General features: G+C 54.8%; 1 protein-coding gene across 4 annotated transcripts in view; it reads right to left on the bottom strand.

The window, feature by feature from the left end:
- Positions 1–484: 484 nt before the first annotated feature.
- The window catches only part of CACNA1B (calcium voltage-gated channel subunit alpha1 B), a 148,949-nt gene continuing 132,064 nt past the window's right edge, over positions 485–17,369 (bottom strand). For 2 of the 4 annotated variants that reach the window (XM_040962828.1, XM_040962829.1), the window contains 9 exons: positions 15,274–15,382; positions 9,355–9,462; positions 8,642–8,754; positions 7,840–7,964; positions 5,291–5,426; positions 4,978–5,094; positions 3,923–4,124; positions 3,584–3,828; positions 485–3,171 (listed from right to left, as the gene is read on the bottom strand). In XM_040962828.1, the coding sequence (XP_040818762.1) occupies positions 2,641–3,171; positions 3,584–3,828; positions 3,923–4,124; positions 4,978–5,094; positions 5,291–5,426; positions 7,840–7,964; positions 8,642–8,754; positions 9,355–9,462; positions 15,274–15,382 (1,686 nt within the window). In that variant the 3' untranslated portion in view covers positions 485–2,640. Of the gene's footprint in view, positions 3,172–3,573; positions 3,829–3,922; positions 4,125–4,977; positions 5,095–5,290; positions 5,427–7,839; positions 7,965–8,641; positions 8,755–9,354; positions 9,463–15,273; positions 15,383–17,369 lie in introns of all 4 variants that reach the window. The other 2 variants (XM_040962831.1, XM_040962830.1) reach the window with 2 other exon arrangements.

The following is a 17,369-nucleotide window of genomic DNA, read 5'->3' on the forward strand; positions in this document are numbered from 1 at the left end:
ACACAGAGACCACAACACGGCAGAGTACACCACACACACAGGCTACATGATGGCTGTGGGCACCATGTGCACACACACACAGAGGTCACACCACACACACACCCACAGGCTACACAATGGCAGTGCACGCACACACACACACACAGAGGCCACATGCATCTGTGGGCACCACACACACGCAGGTCACGGCATGGCTGTGGACACCACACACGGACACACACACAGGTCACAGCATGGCTGTGGACACCACACACGGACACACACACAGGTCACAGCATGGCTGTGGACACCACACACACACACAGGTCACAGCATGGCTGTAGACACCACACACACAGGTCACAACATGACTGTGGACACCACACACAGACACACACAAGTCACAACATGGCTGTGGACACCACACACACACAGGCACAGCCCACATGTTTGTTGCACATAGAGCTCAGCAGCAGAGTAGGATCCTGTTTTTGATTTTTTGCCAAGTTTTTATTTTAATCCAAGGACTTTGCTTCATACAAAATTGTCATTGTAGAAACAACAGCAGAATCCAAAGTTTGGCTGATAAATATTACTCAGGCAACAAACTAGTCATCACAGGATTGTTTGAAAGGTCCCATTGTGTTGCATGGGTGGGACTTCTTTTTTTAACACTGTTGTTGAATATAAAGTTTCGCAACAAACCTTTAATTTATATCAAATATAATTAAAAATTAACAAATGAATACATTGTATCAAAAAGTACCAAGATATACATTTCCATGCACATACTTGTATATGTATATATGTATATATCTTACATGCACACGTAACTTGTTCAGACTAGAGCCACTGCCGGGCTGGGTCCAGATGCAGGCAACTGGTTATGTGTTTCAGGTTTGGCAACGCACTGCGAGACTTGGGACAGCGTGAGAAGAGACAGGACAGAGACCAAATCAACCCAACTCAGGGACACACGTGGTGTCCCCTCCCCCTGCAGCGGGGGGAGGCAGGTGCCCCCTCACCCTCCAGGAGCTAGAGACAGGACTGTGATTCCACATGGAATGCACACTCCACATCCGAGAGGCTGTGGGCTGGGGCGGAGGACAGGAGACAAACACCCTTGTGCCATGGGCTCGGGAACGCATGCACAGTCCAAGGGCCTGCTCGCTGCTCCCGGCTGGGAGGAAATACTCCATTAGCTTCAAAGTCTCAGAGTGTTGTGCCTTCTGCATAAGGAAATTCTAGAAAAAGGTTTGGTCACACTCTTGCTAAACCCCAGGCCAGGTGGGATCTTGTTTTATGTCTATGAAATGTGTGTGTTTTGTTGCATAGCCCTATGGGTCAGAGCGCCCCTGCACATACACCCATGCAGTGAGGCCACACACGCCCTTCCCCACCCCCCTGCAAAGCCCTCTCCTTGTGAGGGTCAAGTCCGTCTGCTCCCTTGTCTTGTGCCAAGGGCAGGGCTGGGCTCCAGATAACCAAGTTTGGCTGCAAGAGCCAATTCTGTGTCTGCAAGCCCTCACCTTAGGTTCCCCTCTCCTCACGGCACACACAGATGGTGCCCGACGTGCCAGCTCCAGTCCCTGAGAATTGGATGGAGAGGAGATGGGAACAGCTTATGCCAGCACAGGCACCCTGGTCGCCTGGCCACCCTCCTCCCTGTGGGAGGAAGGTGGGGACAGCTCCTCAGACACACCTCCCTCCCCACACACACATCCCTGTACAAAGGTGGGGACAGGTCCCCAGATACCCCCACCACACACACACACATCTGTATGAAGGTGGGGACGGCTCCCCAGACACCGCTCCCCACCTCACACGTCTGCAGGAGGAAGGTTGGGACAGCTGCCTAGCTTTCCATGGTGACACCCAGGGGTGCTGCTCACTGCAGTGCACTCTCATTTGTTCCCTCCTGGCCGCTGTCTTCAATGGTTTTCACAAAGCTCTCCATGAAATCCACAAGGCCTCGCCCTGAACCATGGGGTGGGAGCCCAGCGCACCAGGGCGGGGTCAGGCACTTGGTCAAGAACAGTGGAGCCAGGGGCCACTGGCTGCCTGGGGGACGGCACCTGTGTGGGCCCCTCCTCACAGCACTGACAGCACAGTGAAAAGTGGACCTTTCCACACCACTCTGTGAGTGAGGGCAGCGATGCCCTCTGTCCACACCACTCTGCGAGTGAGGGCAGCCATGCCCTCCTGACTTTCCTCATTTCCTACCTTTTCTGTGTCAAGTGTGGAAATCACACAAGAAAGCCAGCAGCAAGGACACTCTGCAGGTTTGGTCCCCATCAGGGTGGGATACCTGGGGAAGACCGGGTGGGCTTTCATTTGCTGCCGGAGAAGCAACAGCAGTGACAGCGGCCAGGCTCCCTCCACACACACCCCTGGGCTCTGGGTGCCACCCCCTCCTTACACACACACACACAGCACTCCACTACCCAGGGACCTTCTCAGCATAGCCACTTCTTCAGGACTGAGTGTGGTGTGAAACCAGGGTGGGGGACAGCACACGAGGGGGACAGACAGCCACATCCCTCCACAGAAGGGCTTTATTAATCCATCCGATGTGAGGGGGAGGGAGCAGCAGCAGCAGGAGCCCCCTCCCCTGCGCGGATGATAGAACTCGTGGCTGGCCGCAGGGGCTGGGTGGGGCAGCTAGCACCAGTGGTCCTGGTCCGGGTGGTGGTAGCTGTGCCGCGCCCGGCTGCCCGTGCCCAGCCCCAGAGTGCAGTGGTAGCCGTTGGGGACCCGGCGGAGCGGGTGGGACTGGGAGGTCAGAGAGGACACGTAAGAAGTCCTGGAGGAGCGGCCGGAGTTGGTGGCCACGGCCTCCTCGAAGGTGAGTGTGTCCTCGGGCACGATGTGGGCGGAGGCCTCGCTGTCCAGGCGCTGGCCCAGGTAGGGGTCAGAGCCGATGCGAGAGCTGGGGGCCAGCGGCTGGCTGAGCGGGTCTCTCTGTAGCAACGCATTGTGTTCGGAGAGGCCCCGGCTGAGGCGGCCGGGGGAGAAGGCGGGCAGACTGGTGTGAGCCGCAGCAAAGTGGACGGGCGAGGAGTTGGCGGTCTTGTAGGTGATGCTGGGGCGGGGGGTCAGGGGGGTCTGGGGAAGCTGCCTCCGCCCACCACGGCCTGGGGTGCTAGCACCAGATGTTGACATCAAGGGGCTCCCATTAACTGAACCACTGCCCTACATGAAAATGAAACAGAGCAAATCCAAGATAAAAAAAATCCAAAAGACAGTGCATGGTGAACACTGGAGGGCGGGGCGTGCAGGAGGTGAGAGCGACCAAGAGGGGAGAGGAGGAGGGGAGAGGGAAGGGGTGATGGATGAGGGGGAATGGAGGAGGTGAGAGAGATCGGGGTGTTGGGGTACTGGGAGGTGAGAGGGACAGGGATGGGCAGGGCAGTGAGCTCAGCAGGGAGTCCAGGTTTTGGGGAGCAGATGGTGAGAACGGGGCACAGCTGGGGAAGGAAAGTGAAAAGCAAGTGGCAGCACAAGAGGCTGTGTGCCCCAGCACAGCTCCCAGGACAAGGAAACGAGGATAGCAGCTGGCTGAGAGCCCCGATGGGGATCCAACTCCAAGCCAGCCCCCTCTTACCTGTGGGTGGGGTCCTGGCTCCTGTCCAGCTGTTGGTGATGTGGGGTGGCTACTGAGGGAGGGCTTGGGCTGGGGGTGCTCACGGCCCCCAAAGCGGTCACAGGAGTAGAAGCGCTGCTTCTCCGAGGAGGAGGAGGAGGGCTGCCTGCGCTCCTGGGACCGGCCCCGCTCCTGCCTGCGCTCCCGCCGGCAGCTTGAGGGCCCCTCTCCCGGACGCAGTCCCTGCCCCATGGTGCTGTTGGGTACTGGTAGGGGTGAAGAAGAATCAGCCAGGTGGAGGCCTTGGGACTCCCACCCTCCTGTGCAGCCTGGTAGGCCCTGCCCTGCCCTGGGACTCACCACCTTCAGTGTCAGCGGCAGGGCCGGTGCCCTTCTCCAGGGACCTCTGCTTCTTGTCCCTGCGGCGATGGCAGCGGTGGTGGTGGTGGTGTGGCCCCTGGCTGGGGCCGGTCCGGTCCAGGGCATTGCAGAGATGGCCCCCGTGGGGGCGCTGGGCCAGGGTGGAGATGGAGCGTTTCATGGGGCTGGCATCAGACACAGGCTGTGGGCACAGGGCTGAGCTGAGGATATGGTACAGTCACAGGAGCAAGCCATGTGCCACAGACACCCAGCTGCAGGAGATGGGACAGAGCAGCTGTCCCCTCCGACCACTGTTCTTGCCAGGAACAGCAAGCGAAAGGCATGGCCAGTGAGACCTGAGCCTGCTGTTCGCAGCTGTGGGACAGCCCCACCTGGCTACACCCTGAGCTGGCAAGGCCCTCAAGGGGCAGCTCATCCCCTGCTGGGCCCCACACGCCAGGGGACCCCAGGGTGGGGTAGAGGGTAGAGGGTGGGTAGGAAAAGCAAGGACAGGCAGAGGACTGGACAAGGCCTCGCGAGCCGTAGCAGGTGTGGGAGGGAAGTTGGAAGAAAGGAGCCGGCTAGCACACCAACTCGGGATCCAGGTAGGGACAGGGGCTCCTGGACCTTGTGGCAAAACAGGCTGGTAGCTGGGCAGTGCCCTGGCCTGAGAGACACCACGCAGTGTGAGGTCCGTGCTGTGTCAGCACCCACAAGGGGCTGAGGGAGGGGCCCCAGAGCTGCAGGGAACAGCGGTGGGGCACTTGCCCTCTGAGACGCATCAACCGTGGTGGGCAGTTCAGAGTCAGGAGGCCCTGGGCTACATGTCCCCTTGCTGAGGTCAGGGCAGGCTCTCCCGGTGGCCTGGAGCCCCTTTACTGCCCATCCTAGGATGTCTCTAAGGGGAGATATCTGCCCACTTGCTCTGGGGAGAAATGGGGGCCTTCCGTATGCTCTTGGGGGGGGGGCAGCTTTTCTCCCCATCCCAGGCCCCTCCCCCTCAGTTTGCTCAAGTTCACCCCATGCTCCAGCCCACAGCTTGGGCCCAGACAGACCTGTGTTTCTGCTGCCAGGCGGGGCATAGAGGCAGCTCGGCCCTGGCTCTCCAGCCCCGGCTGGGGCTCGGCCTCAGGGCCACTCGAGGCCATGTTCTGCATCTGTACATCGACAGCCTGTGTGACAGCAGCCACAAACAACACAGTCAAGGTCAGGGGTGGAGTGAGATGATGTCACACAGCCATTTCCCAGAACAGTCCCACGCGCAGCACCACGTCGACCTCAACATGCTAAAAGTCTCACTCATACCAGGACAGTCTCACAGGCCCCTCCCTCATGTGTTGTCAGCACCCCTCCTCCGGTTGTGCCCACCGGTGCTCGCGATTGTCCCACAGGGATCTCGGCTGAGTGGCCACGCTCCAGGGTGGCTCCTGCCTCGCAGAGAACATCTTGGGTCCTCTGTGTGCCCCAGGAAACGGACTCCTTGATGCCACTTTCTTGGGTTTGTCTGTGGAAGAGAGCAGAGGGTTGTACCACAGCGTAATGGCCACAGGACGCATCATCCCATCCCGGGCTAGCAAGAGCCTTCCTGGAGCCCAGGCTCTCTCCAGCCTGCTCCCTGCTGCGTCATAAAATATGCAGAAATGGCTGTGGATGCACACAGAGCAAGCCAGAGGCTCCTGAGCAATTTAGGGGACACCTGGCACATTCCTCAGCCATGGACAGCCTCGCACTGGCAACAAAGGAGCAGAGATCATTCATCAGCAGCAGCAGACTGTGTTGAAAAGAGATGAGCCTGTGGGAGCCAGTGGGGCTGGCTGTCCTGCAATAGTCAGGCTATGTGGGCTCACAAGTGGACTGCCTCTTCTCTGGCGTCTCCTTGCTTGCAGCTCCTGATACCTCCCTGATCTGAGGCCAGGGAGGGACTTCTTGTCTTCAGACATCTGCTGTGTGGGGAAGGGCACCCCAGATTGCACACGCTTCCTCCTTGCCAACCCCATCCTGCATGTGTGCTCTTCAAAGTTGCCCTAAGCAGCTGCTCATTCCTATGCTGCAGGAACTGTCAACCACATCTGCAGTCACGCAGGCACTAACCACACCAGAGCTGAGTGGAGTGTGGTGCTGGCAGCAGACACACTGAAGCCCCACCCTCATGGGGTCCTGAGAGATGCACTGCGCAGCTAGCATGTGTGCACAGGAGTCTGAGAGGCCGGCTCTCAGAGGAGGACCAGAGCTGGGCCCTGGCAGCACTGTGATCCCTGCAATCACACACATCAGGAGTCCGCAAACATCAAACCATTCAGTCTGCAGACTCGGTCTGCTGTGACAAGGGAACATGGATGCCAGCAGTCAGTCTAAGGTCCACTCCGGCACCAAGAACAGACCCGAGCAGGGACCCTGAGCAGGGGGTAACTGAAATCCCTTTCCTCCCAGAACATGATGCAAACATCTTCTCACCAAACAGGAGGGTACAATCCCCTGCCAGGCGTCCCCTAGACCTGGGCTCTGCCGCAGGTCCCTTAAGGCCCACTTGGCCACCTGCTTTGGATGACAGGGGCTGCCAGTGGGGCTGAGCTAGGCCTAGGTCTTGAGCCCTCTCCTGACTCTGAACATCAAGTGAGCCATAGATGACTGGAGGTCTGAGAGCCTCGTGGCCTGGGAAGCTAGTGGTCCATGAGGCTGAATAGGCCAAGGCCTCATTCTTGAAGCCTCAGCCAAGGAACCCGGCAACAAACTATCACAGATTTAAGTTGTTGGTTTTAGGTGTCTTGTCACCAAGGAACAATGTCTAAGAAGGGCCTCACCAACTTATCTGAAATGTATTTGCTTCAGAAGTCAATACCAAAAGGGAGACCAGAGGAGAACCCTTCACAGAAAGGGGTTAGAACCACAGAGAACCAGCAGAGTGGGGACAACACACCCTAGAAGAACAAAGCCGATGCTGTGCTGTCCAAACGAGGACATGGGAGACCACAGCCAATGCCATGGGAATTAGCCTAACAGTTCACCCCAACCTCGAGAACACTGATGACCATGCTGGCCACTGCTGTCCATCCCCACCACTGAGAACACTGATGACCATGCCGGCCACTGCTGTCCACCCTGATCACTGCCACCCCCTTGCAGCCACAAACCCCATCAGCTTTCAGACAGCATAGGGCTGGTGGGGCTCCCTGTTCTTTGCATGGCCACAGATGTGTTACCACCAGGCACCATGGGAGATTTTTGGGAGTTCCTGAGGCCTAAAACAAGTGAGAGCCTGGAAGGCTAAAAGCATAGAATTCCTACTGTGTCACTGCAGCCCAGATGGGCCTCAAAGGACTCTGTCCCACAATACCTGGCACTCTCATTGACCCACCCACCAGAATGCACTCATAAGATCCTGCCCTTACCACTGGCCTCACCAACCCCATCCCATATACTCACATATCTCTGCACTCCACATCACTTTCACATGACCCCACCCGCTTATGAGGCACAGGGCCTAACCTGAACACTCACAGGGCCTTACCCCTATACTGAGAGGGCCCCACCCTTCACTATGCTCACAGAGACCCCCACACTCACAGGGCCCCACCCCTATACTGAGAGGGCCTCACCTCTCCACACTCACAGGGACCCACTCCTACACAGAGAGGGCCTCACCTCTTTCCACACTCACAGGGCCTCACCCCTACACACTCACAGGGGCCCACCTCTCTCCACATTCACAGGGCCCCACCCCTACACAGAGAGGGCCTCACCTCTTTCCACACTCACAGGGCCTCACCTCTACACAGAGAGGGCCTCACCCCTCACCACACTCACAGGCCTCACCCCTCACTGCACTCACAGGGCTTCACCTCGACACTCACATGACCCACCTCACAAGGCCCTGTGCCCCTCCACACACACTCAAAGGCCCCTGTCCCCACACTCACATGGCCCCACCATTGCTTAGGGAGGTAGAGCTCTTCTGGCGGAGGAAAGCCCGTGCTCCCCGCAGCACTGGCTGTTTCTGTTCCAGGGTGGCTTTCAGGGGGTGGAACAGGGACACAGGGCCCATCTGCAAGAGGACAAAAGACACTCTGAGGGAAGGAGCAGCCTGTCCCCTGTGCAGCCCAACATCCCATTCTGAGCCCACAGCACATACCAGGGGCCAGCGCTGTCTCGGTCCCTCTGTGCACAGTCCCTTGAGAGGAGCCCTCTCCTGAGGACACTGGGTATCCGCACCAAGCCTCAAGTCCTGTCCCCCTCACTATACATTTAGGGGTGACAAGGGGAATGGCATTTTCAGGCCTGAGGGAGCCTTCAGACAGAGTGAAGATGTCACCCAAATACAGAAGGCAGTGAGGCCTGAGTCCTGAAGAGGCTGTGGGTGGTGAGGGTGATAAAGTGACCAGGGCACAAGGGAGGCCCCAAGTGCCCCCACCAGTGGGGCAGGACATACAGAGGCCCTAAGCCCATCAGTGTCTATCTGTGGCCCTTCCTGTGTGCAGGGAAAACAGGGTTCCCAAACATGCCTCACATCTTGTCTACTTACGAAATGGACACTGCCTGCTCAGTTCCCCTTTGAGCCACCATAGGCAGTCAGCCAGCAGAGACCATAAAGGGTCATGAGGATTGAGTCTTGGGCACAGAGAGAAGCTGCAGGGTCCCTTAGCACGCTTCCCCAGGGGTCTCCCATCAACCCCAGACCTCTGAAGGGTGCCAGGGTTTCAGAGACGTTCTTCAACCTGATACCTGGGACAGGCTTCCAGGAGCCTGATGGATCTGGTCTCGAGTGGTTTTGTTCTGTTTGTAGAAGTCAAATATCATCAGAGCTGCATAGACCTTCCCCACGGTCATCTCATCAGCTGAGAGAAAGAGAAATGAGGTGGGGAAGCCACAGAAGACCTGAAGCAGCACATGGCAAGGAAACCACTACCATTCCCTTACCCACGAAGGGGACAACAGGCTCTCAGGCAAGAGTCTAAGCCTGTGGCCAGGAGCCCAGACCCCCAGGACTCATGGCCAGGAGTCTTGAGTCCCACAACCTCTGTCCCCAGCTACGAGTTATATTCCCCCAGTACTCTTGGCCAAGAGCCTGATTCCCCACGGCTTCTCTGGCACTGAGCTGGTGCAGCCTCACCCTGAGCTCACATCAGACTCCCCGAAGCCTCCCGCACTGGTTGATACTGCCCCCGCTTTCACTTCACCAGGACCCTGCCCCAGTCTCCTCCCAAGACTAAGTAACTTGTCTTCATGCAGGAACCCTCCTGCCTTTTCTTGGGGTTTAGCAGTTCAACAGAATGAGTCCTGGGCTATCTCCCATAGCTCCTGTGCCATGCCCTCTGCAGTTGGACACCAGGCCCACCCTTGCCTTCTCCTCATCTCCATACCCATGCAGCCTCTGTGTTCTCCCTGTAAGGACAGGATATGTTGGAGTAGAGGGCACATCTTGCCCTCCCACTTACGCTTGTGGGGCGGCACCAGCAGGTCCAGTGTCTTCTGGGGAAGATTGGCCCACACAGAGGAAATCTCCTTCCTCAGCTCCGCGTCACACTGATGCTGCTTTGTCCCAGCTGAGCCATGAGCAACAGAGAAGAGATGAGGAAGATAAGTGTTAAAAGTGATTCTGCCCTTGGGTCAGAGTTGGAGTAAGTGGGGGAGGCCTGTTTGCGGGGCAAAGTGGAGTGGATATAGATGCTGGACCGAACTCTCCCTGCACAGTGCCTGCCTAGAAAAGATGACTGTATCTTATGCATGTGTACCTATACATGTAAGCACATGTATGTGTGTGTGTACACAAGTATGCTCCCACACATGTACCCATGAATCTACCCATATACATCTGTGCATGTGTGTGCCTGTGTGCACCTGCGTGTGCAGTGAGAGCTGTACATTTGCACCTGTGTGTGTATGCAATGGCAGCTGTACATGTTCACCTATGTGTGTGTGGTGGCAGCTGTACGTGTTCACCTGTGTGTATGCAGTGGCAGCTATATGTGTACACCTGTGTGTACCCAGGAAGGGTGGACCACCTGCGTGTCCATCTGTGCATGTGTGTACGTGTGTGTGCAGTGGCAGCTGCACGTGTTCACCTGGGTGTGTGTACTGTGTGCATGTACACAAGGATGTATACAAGTGTGTGGTGTGCCTATTGTGTCTACATATATGTGCACAGTGTGCTTACTGTGTATGTGCTGTTTGTGGGTGCAATGGGAACAGAGAAGGGATGTGACAGTATTCTAATCAGTGTATCCTCAATACCAAACACGTACGACAGTTTCAGAGGGTGGAACAGACAAAGTCCAGCTTCTGCAGTGTTCAGGCTACAACAGTAAAAATCTGTTTTTAAAAATGCAGTACATTGTGTAGTGAAAAGTGTTGAGAAAAAGAGAAGTGGCGAAGGAAGAGCTATTGAGAGGGGAGGGTGATCAGAAAGGGCGTATGGGGGAGACCCTGAAGACAGGCACGACCAGAGAGGCATCAGGCAGGTGATCCTCAGGAGAAGCCACTATCATAAAAATAATCTTTAAAGAAAGTCATTTATTTTTTTGAGAGACAGGGAGACAGAGACCCATTTGCTGGTTCACTCCCCAAATGCCCACCAGAATCAGGGCTAGGCTGGGCTAAGCCCGAAGCTGAGAACTAAATCCAGGCTCTCAAGTGAGTGGAAGACCCCAGTTACTTGCATCGCCTGTTGCATAGGAAGGTGGAACTGGAAGCGGAGCCAGAACTCCAGCAGAGGCACTCTGACACGGCGCACAGGCACCCCGGCCAGCATCTTACCTGCTGGCCCAAACACTGGCCCTGAGACTTAACTGGTGTTTTCACATTAGGGTTACATTTGATACTATTGGTGAGATCTGATGTACATAATGGCAGCTGTGTCATCCCCAATCCCTCCGTGCCCCTGCAGACTGGTGCTCAGGTCGCTGAACTCGCTTCTTCCACAACATCCCACGAGTGGCAGCATGTGTTGGTCAGCTTTTGTGTCACTTCCATCAGTCTGCCTAGTGTGTGTGAGCATCCTCTACATTATTGTATTCATCAGTTTTTCCTTTTAATTGCTGATATGTATGTTTCATAAAGTCCGATTTAGCTATTTGAAAGGCAAAGCTACACAGATATGGAGAGATAAGAAGAGACAGACAGAGATCTTCTATCTACTGGGCACTCTCCAAATGGCTGCAATGGCCAGGGCTGGGCCAGGCCTAGCCTAGGATCCAGGAACTCATTCGACCTGCTATGTGGCTGGTGGGTGTCCAGGCACTGTGGCCATCTTCTACTGCTGCCCCAGGCACATTAACAGGGAGCTGATGGAGGTGGAGTAGCTGGAATTTGAATCAGCGCCCATATAGGATATCAGCATTGCAACCGGCAGCCTAACTTGCTGTGCCATGCTGCTGGTCCTGCTGACCTCTGTGTGACTGAATGGACCCCCTTCAGCTTATCCATGAGCAGCTGATGGAAGCGAGCCTTCAGCCAGGGCAATCACAAGTGCAGCCAGCAGCATTTGTACTAAGTTTTATTATGTGGATGAGTTTTCCCAAGCCATTCACAAATGGGGAGGTGAGCTGTATAATTTACCGCCAGTTGCTGTTTTACACAAGGATGTACTACTTTTGTATTCCCAGCAGGAATATATAAGAATTCTGGTTGCCTTGTCTTCTCATTAGCAATTACTACTGGGATTTTAAAAATTACTTCAGCTGTTACAATGATGTGTAGCATCATCTCACTATCGGTTAATCTGACAGGCAGAGACACAGAGAGCTCCCACCCACTGGTTCTCCCTACAAATGCCCACAACAAAGAGGCCTGGGTCTCCATTGTGAGAGGTGGGGATGCAACACCTGCTGTCTCTGAGAGTACACAGCTGCAATAAGCTGCACTGACGGCCATCAGGGAGCCCACGTAGGGTGCACATGCTTTACCTCAGGTAAGCTAATTAACAGCATGGACAAGGTTCCCCAGGTTGCACGCACCTCGCCCCTCTTGCCTCCTGTTGCGCTAGGTTACATTAGTTAACTACAAGGAAACTTTGGGCTAACAGCTCCCTTCCTGCCTCCTGCTCTTAGCTAATTGAATGCAAGGAAACTTTACTCTGTATGGCTCCCCATCTGATTGGAGGATTTGGTGCATGCACATGGCTTTGCACAGTGGCTCCTGGAGTTAGTGGCAGCTATAGCCAAACTTGGTCAATAAAGACTCCTAACATTCTACAATGTGGCAGATGTGATCTCTCTCACACCACAACAGCAAATGTTTTAATTCTGATAAAATTCAATTTATTCATTGTTTTCCTTCATGATTCATTTTCTTGTTTCAAAAAATCATTTCATAACCCAAAGTTAGCCATTTTCCTTGCTGGGTCATATAATCTTAGATGTCATAGTTGTGCTACAATCCATCTCAAGCTGATTTTTTGTGGGAGGCGAAAAGTGCATACCATGGGTTGAACCTGTTCCTTACAAGCCATATGTCCACATGCAGTCACACTCGAGATTAGGAGTTTACACCAACTTTGGAGGCACACAGGGTGAGACCCACTGAAATGCAGAAGGTACACGAGAACACACATTCTCTGTCCCTCCACTTCTCGTGACTCAGAAACAGTGAGCACAATTGTCTGTAGAATCCAAGAGGCCACAGAGAAGACCCACACAGTCGGCTCCTTGACCTCGGGGCTCCTGGGGTCAGGACTCAGCACAGTCTGCAGAACAGGCGGACACAGATGTGCAAGTTAGGAGCTTCTGTGTCTCATTTATTGTGGCTGTCAGGTCGTGTGCAGACACGGCACAATTGGAAGGTGGCAGTCACTGTACGTTCTTGGCGTCTAAATGTTTCCAGCTCTGTTCATTACAGATGAGTATCTTTTTCTGGCAATGTTGCTGAGAATCTGTTTACTGGTTCAGTGTGAGCCTCTGACTTCCAGAGACTGTCTTCTGCCCTCCTGTGTCCATCCTGTGTCCACCCTCTGGCCAACACCTTGCTGGATACCACTGGAGAGGAAATGCAGGGTGACCTTGACAACTCATTTTTTACATTCTCTTGCTTTTCTATATAAATCTATCATTGTTCTGTAAATTTCTACCAAAAAATTTCTTGTGATTTTGATTAGAAAAATATCAGCTCTAATGATCAGTATGGAAGAAATGCCATTTTCACAAGTCTTCCAATCTGTTAACATGACGTAGTGCTGCTCTTGCTTAGCCTTGTTGAATTCTTGCTACAAATATTTAAAATGCAAAGCACATACATTTTGCATTTAAATACTATTATTTGCTTTTTAGTGTTATTCAAACGCACTTTGTTTTTGGTGCTATTTTAATGGAATACTTTTTTCAACTTCAATTGTTGAATTACTGTGTGTTTGCTGACCTTGTATCCAGTAACATATGGTGCTGGGTGTTTTCACACAGATAACCGCCTTGGCTGAGAACAGGGGGCTTCTGTCTGTCCTTGGCTGAGAAGGGGGGTGGCAGGTCCTCTGTCTGTTTTTGGCTGAGAACAGGGGGTCTTCTGACAATGGGGGGCTTCTGTCTGTCCTCTCCAGTTAGCTCTTTTCTTGCCCAGATGCTGCCGGCCTTGTGCCTACCTAGAGGGAAGGCTGAATTCTCTACTCACTGTGGCATGAGCTGTAGGCTCTTCGTGCGTATCTGAGATCCAACATAATCAAGGCCATTTTCTTTAATCCAACTTTAAGTTGAAATTTTAAAAAAACATGAATGTATGTTAGTTTCTGTCAAAATCTTCTGTGTCTCCTGAAACCAACGCAAGGATTTCCTTCTCTGCTATGGCAAATGATACCACTTGGTTTTTTATTCTGCACCCAGCGTGCCTAATGAGGAATCCCCATTCGGGTTTATCTGTGTTATCATTTCAAGATGCTGCTGAACTCATCCTGATGGAATTCTGTGCAGATCTTTGCATCTGTGCTCGTGAAGGCTTGTCTGTAGCTTTCTTCACACTTCCATTTGGTCTCAGAACGACGGGGTCGGGGTTCATTCCTCTCCCTGCTCCCAGTCTGTGCAGGATCACTCTGTTACATGGTCAACAGACATTACAAAGCTATCTGAGCCTGGGAGTCTCTGCTGGAAGGTTTTTCATTATGAATTTACCTAACACACGGAGCATCACCTGGGTTATCTGTTCTTGAAAGAGCTTGCTTTGTGGTTTCCTTGGGAACTTCTCCATTTCATTTACATCATTGAGTTGGTCATATGGAGTTGTTCCTGACAATCCCTTGTTAGCTCCTGGTGTCAGCAGGGGCCACAGTGATGGCCCTCGGTGCCCTCACCATCTGACCCTGGACTTGCTCACTCTGGTACTAGAAGACCTGGGCTTGGCTTACAGAGGCGGGGAGGGACAGTGACCACACCCTGGATGCCTGTCAAAGGCAGAACCAAGAAGACCTAAGAGATCAGGCATCAATCAGTCATGGGAAAGGCAAACAAGGGGACACACAGATGGCTCCAGAACGGCTGGCACAAGGAGCCGGAATACCAGCACATCCACTGTGCAAGATGGGGAAGGCAGCGAAAGTCCGTGCTGGGTCTGGATCAATACACACATGGAACAGGTCAGATGAGCGAGTATGGATCCACTGATGCAAAACAGCAGGTCCAAGGTCAGCGAGAAAAGAGGGGAAGACATGGGGTCTCAAAAAGGCAACGGAAACAGAAAAGGCTGAGGACTGAGAAATGACTTAGGGTCCCCAGCGTGGAGGCCAAGAGCAGCTTCAGTGAGGGCCAGAGCCAGGCTGGCATTGGGAGGCAGGGGCTAGCACAGACCTGTTTCTTAAGGGGCTCGTTGCTGTGGAGAAAGAAGGGCAGGGAAATGATGGAAGAGGAAGGAAAGAACTTTGTAAACATGGGAGACCCGAGTTCACACATCCCTACGGATCAACTGACAAAGACAGAGCGAACTTAGCCAGGCAGGAGACAGCATGTGAGTGCCTGGGCAGATGATGAGAAAGGAACCTGGCTCTGGAGGACCTCCCAGGGCTCAATTCCCCATGGAAGCAGAAAGTGAAGGCTTGTCCCCACTAGGGTGCAGATTGGACACGACCTGGTGGTGCTGGGCTCACTGCAGTTAGAAGCAGTGGGCAGGTCGAACCCACAGCAAAACCAGGCCAGGCTACTCTGCCCTCCACCCCCACCAGCCGGCTCGGAATAGCACTGTGCCTTAGTGTCCTTATCTGAAGTCATTCCTGCTGCGCCATATGTAGGTAATTACTGGGGACATAATGGGGCCCAGTACAAAGGCAAAGGGTGCTCCCCATAGCTGTCTTCAGACTCTCCAGAAATGGCCTGCCACACCCAACACTGGAGGTTCTTGAGGCCTTGGTACACACTCCCCACTCACACCACAGCAGCCTTTCTCACCTGGTGCCAGCTTGATCTCCAATGCTGTCCGGATGAGGGCCATCAGTGTGGACGTGAAGTGCACCGTCATGTCCTCACTGGATATGGGCATGTTCATGCGGACCAGGCGCTGGGGACAGGCGTGAGAGAAGTCAGGGCCAGTTCCTGGGGCTGCTCTCCACCCCCAATGGGGACAGGTGTGAGGGAGGTCAGGGCCAGTTCCTAAGGCTGCTCTCCACCCCAGGACTGCACAGTGCATGAGGTCCTGGGAGGGGGACCCAGCAAGGCTGGTGGACGAGAGTTTTGCCAGCATTCACATTACCCCAACCCCCACTCGTCTAGGCAGAGGGCTCTCCAGGCTGCACAAAGGCATGGATCGGGCAAGGACTGTGATTTGGGGTCAGGCCAGTGGTGCTGATCCCTCTAAGAGAACAAGCCATCCGCAGCCACATAACCTCCTGTTCACTGCCCATGGCTGGGCTCAGGTTCCCTGGGGCAGCCCACAGATGGGGGAGACCTGGGCAACGCTACCCACCCTGCTTCTTCCTGTGAAGTCTGAACTCTCTGCTCAAAAGGCAGTGGCCCGGCAAGTGGCTCTGGGTCCCATGCCTGTTAGAGGGCAGACCCAGCAAGGCCTGTGTTTCTTATTACCCAGACAGGGGCCAAGAAGAGATGCTCAACTTGAAGGCAGTAAGGCAGGCCTCAGAGAGAGAGAGCATTCCTTCCAATCTGTACCACACAGACCTCAGGCCTAGCCATCAGCTATGTGCGCCGGCGAAGCACCGGTGCAGGTGCCTAGGCCAAGAGCCAGCAGGAGCAGCAGCAGCCACTCTGCTCCTAGCTCCCCCTCAGGTGGATGCCCTTCCTTCCACGTTCTCTGGGCATAGCCAGCAGCTGCCTGGCACCTCATGCCTTGCAGAAGGCGGAGCCTCAGGGGTGCCTGACATGGCTTCAGCACTGTGACCCAGAAGGGCGCTGGAGCCAGGAGCTGCAATCAAGCCTTGGCCCCTTCTCTGGGGAGGCCTCCACGGCCTCACAGCCCTCAGCCTGATAGTGAGACTAAGGGGCACAGCCAGGTTTTGTCCCCTGAATGCTGGCAAAGCCCACTTGACTATCTAGTCACGGGGCCAAGATCTTGCACCTCACGTGTGTCACACGCCAGGAGAAGCTGCTTCTTGGCGCACACAGCTCTGCAGACCAGCACAGCGGCCACGAGAGGCCTGGGGAGAGGTCAGGCACGGGAGTGGACAAGCAAGCAGGTGATCTCCAAGACAGGAGAGCTCTGTCCAGGGCACATGGGGCACCTTTACCGAGGGCTCCACCTTGCCCACCTCAGCCCCAAAAGGGCCAGGATGTCTGACGGAGGCAGAGGGGCTTCAACACATAAGCTAGACTCCCTGGGTTCCAGAGCTCTGGGTAACCCCTGGGCCCTTCCCTGCTTGCCAAAGTCCATCTGCTACCCTCTTAGGCTCCCCTTGGTCCATCCTGTGTAGAACCTCAGAGTCAGCCAGCAAGGCCAGGAAGGGGCCCAAAGGCCATCAGACTGTTAGGGCCCAAGGTGCTGGTGTGGACAGAGCTCTCCTTCTTAGGGACAAAGCTACAACTGTGCATGCAGACCCTGCGGGCAGGTGGGGACAACACAGGGGCACGGGCAGGGACCAGAAGGACACCAGATGAGTGTAGCTGCTAGGAACCACACAGTTCCGACAGGCAGTGCTGAGTTGGGAGACAGGGCACGGAGGCACATCATGGGCTGGATGTGCCTAGAGAAGCAGTGAGACAAAGTTCTCAGACGGATGGAGGCACAGGATCCACTCTTTTGGTTGGAGTCAGGAAGGCTCTGTAGGGGGTAACGGGTGGAATGGGCTTGGGACCAGGGTTTGGGGACATCCTCCAGTTCACCCCCTTCCTTACAACTCTGAGAGCTGTGACCCTCATCTGACCTCCACAACTCTGAAACCTGAGGAGTGGCAGCAAGTGCCCATCCCTCTCACCCCTTTCTCTCTATGCCACTGTGGGGCTGGGAGCTCTCCAGGGCTATAGGGTGGGCCCAGAAACTTCTGCACCCGCCAAGCCCTGCAGGCTTTACCTGCCACCCCCCAGGGTCAGGTTCACTC

The sequence above is a fragment of the Ochotona curzoniae genome, unplaced genomic scaffold (assembly GCF_017591425.1).
Source record: "Ochotona curzoniae isolate NIBS_2020 unplaced genomic scaffold, NIBS_Ocur_1.0 scaffold_3208, whole genome shotgun sequence".
NCBI lineage: Eukaryota > Metazoa > Chordata > Mammalia > Lagomorpha > Ochotonidae > Ochotona > Ochotona curzoniae.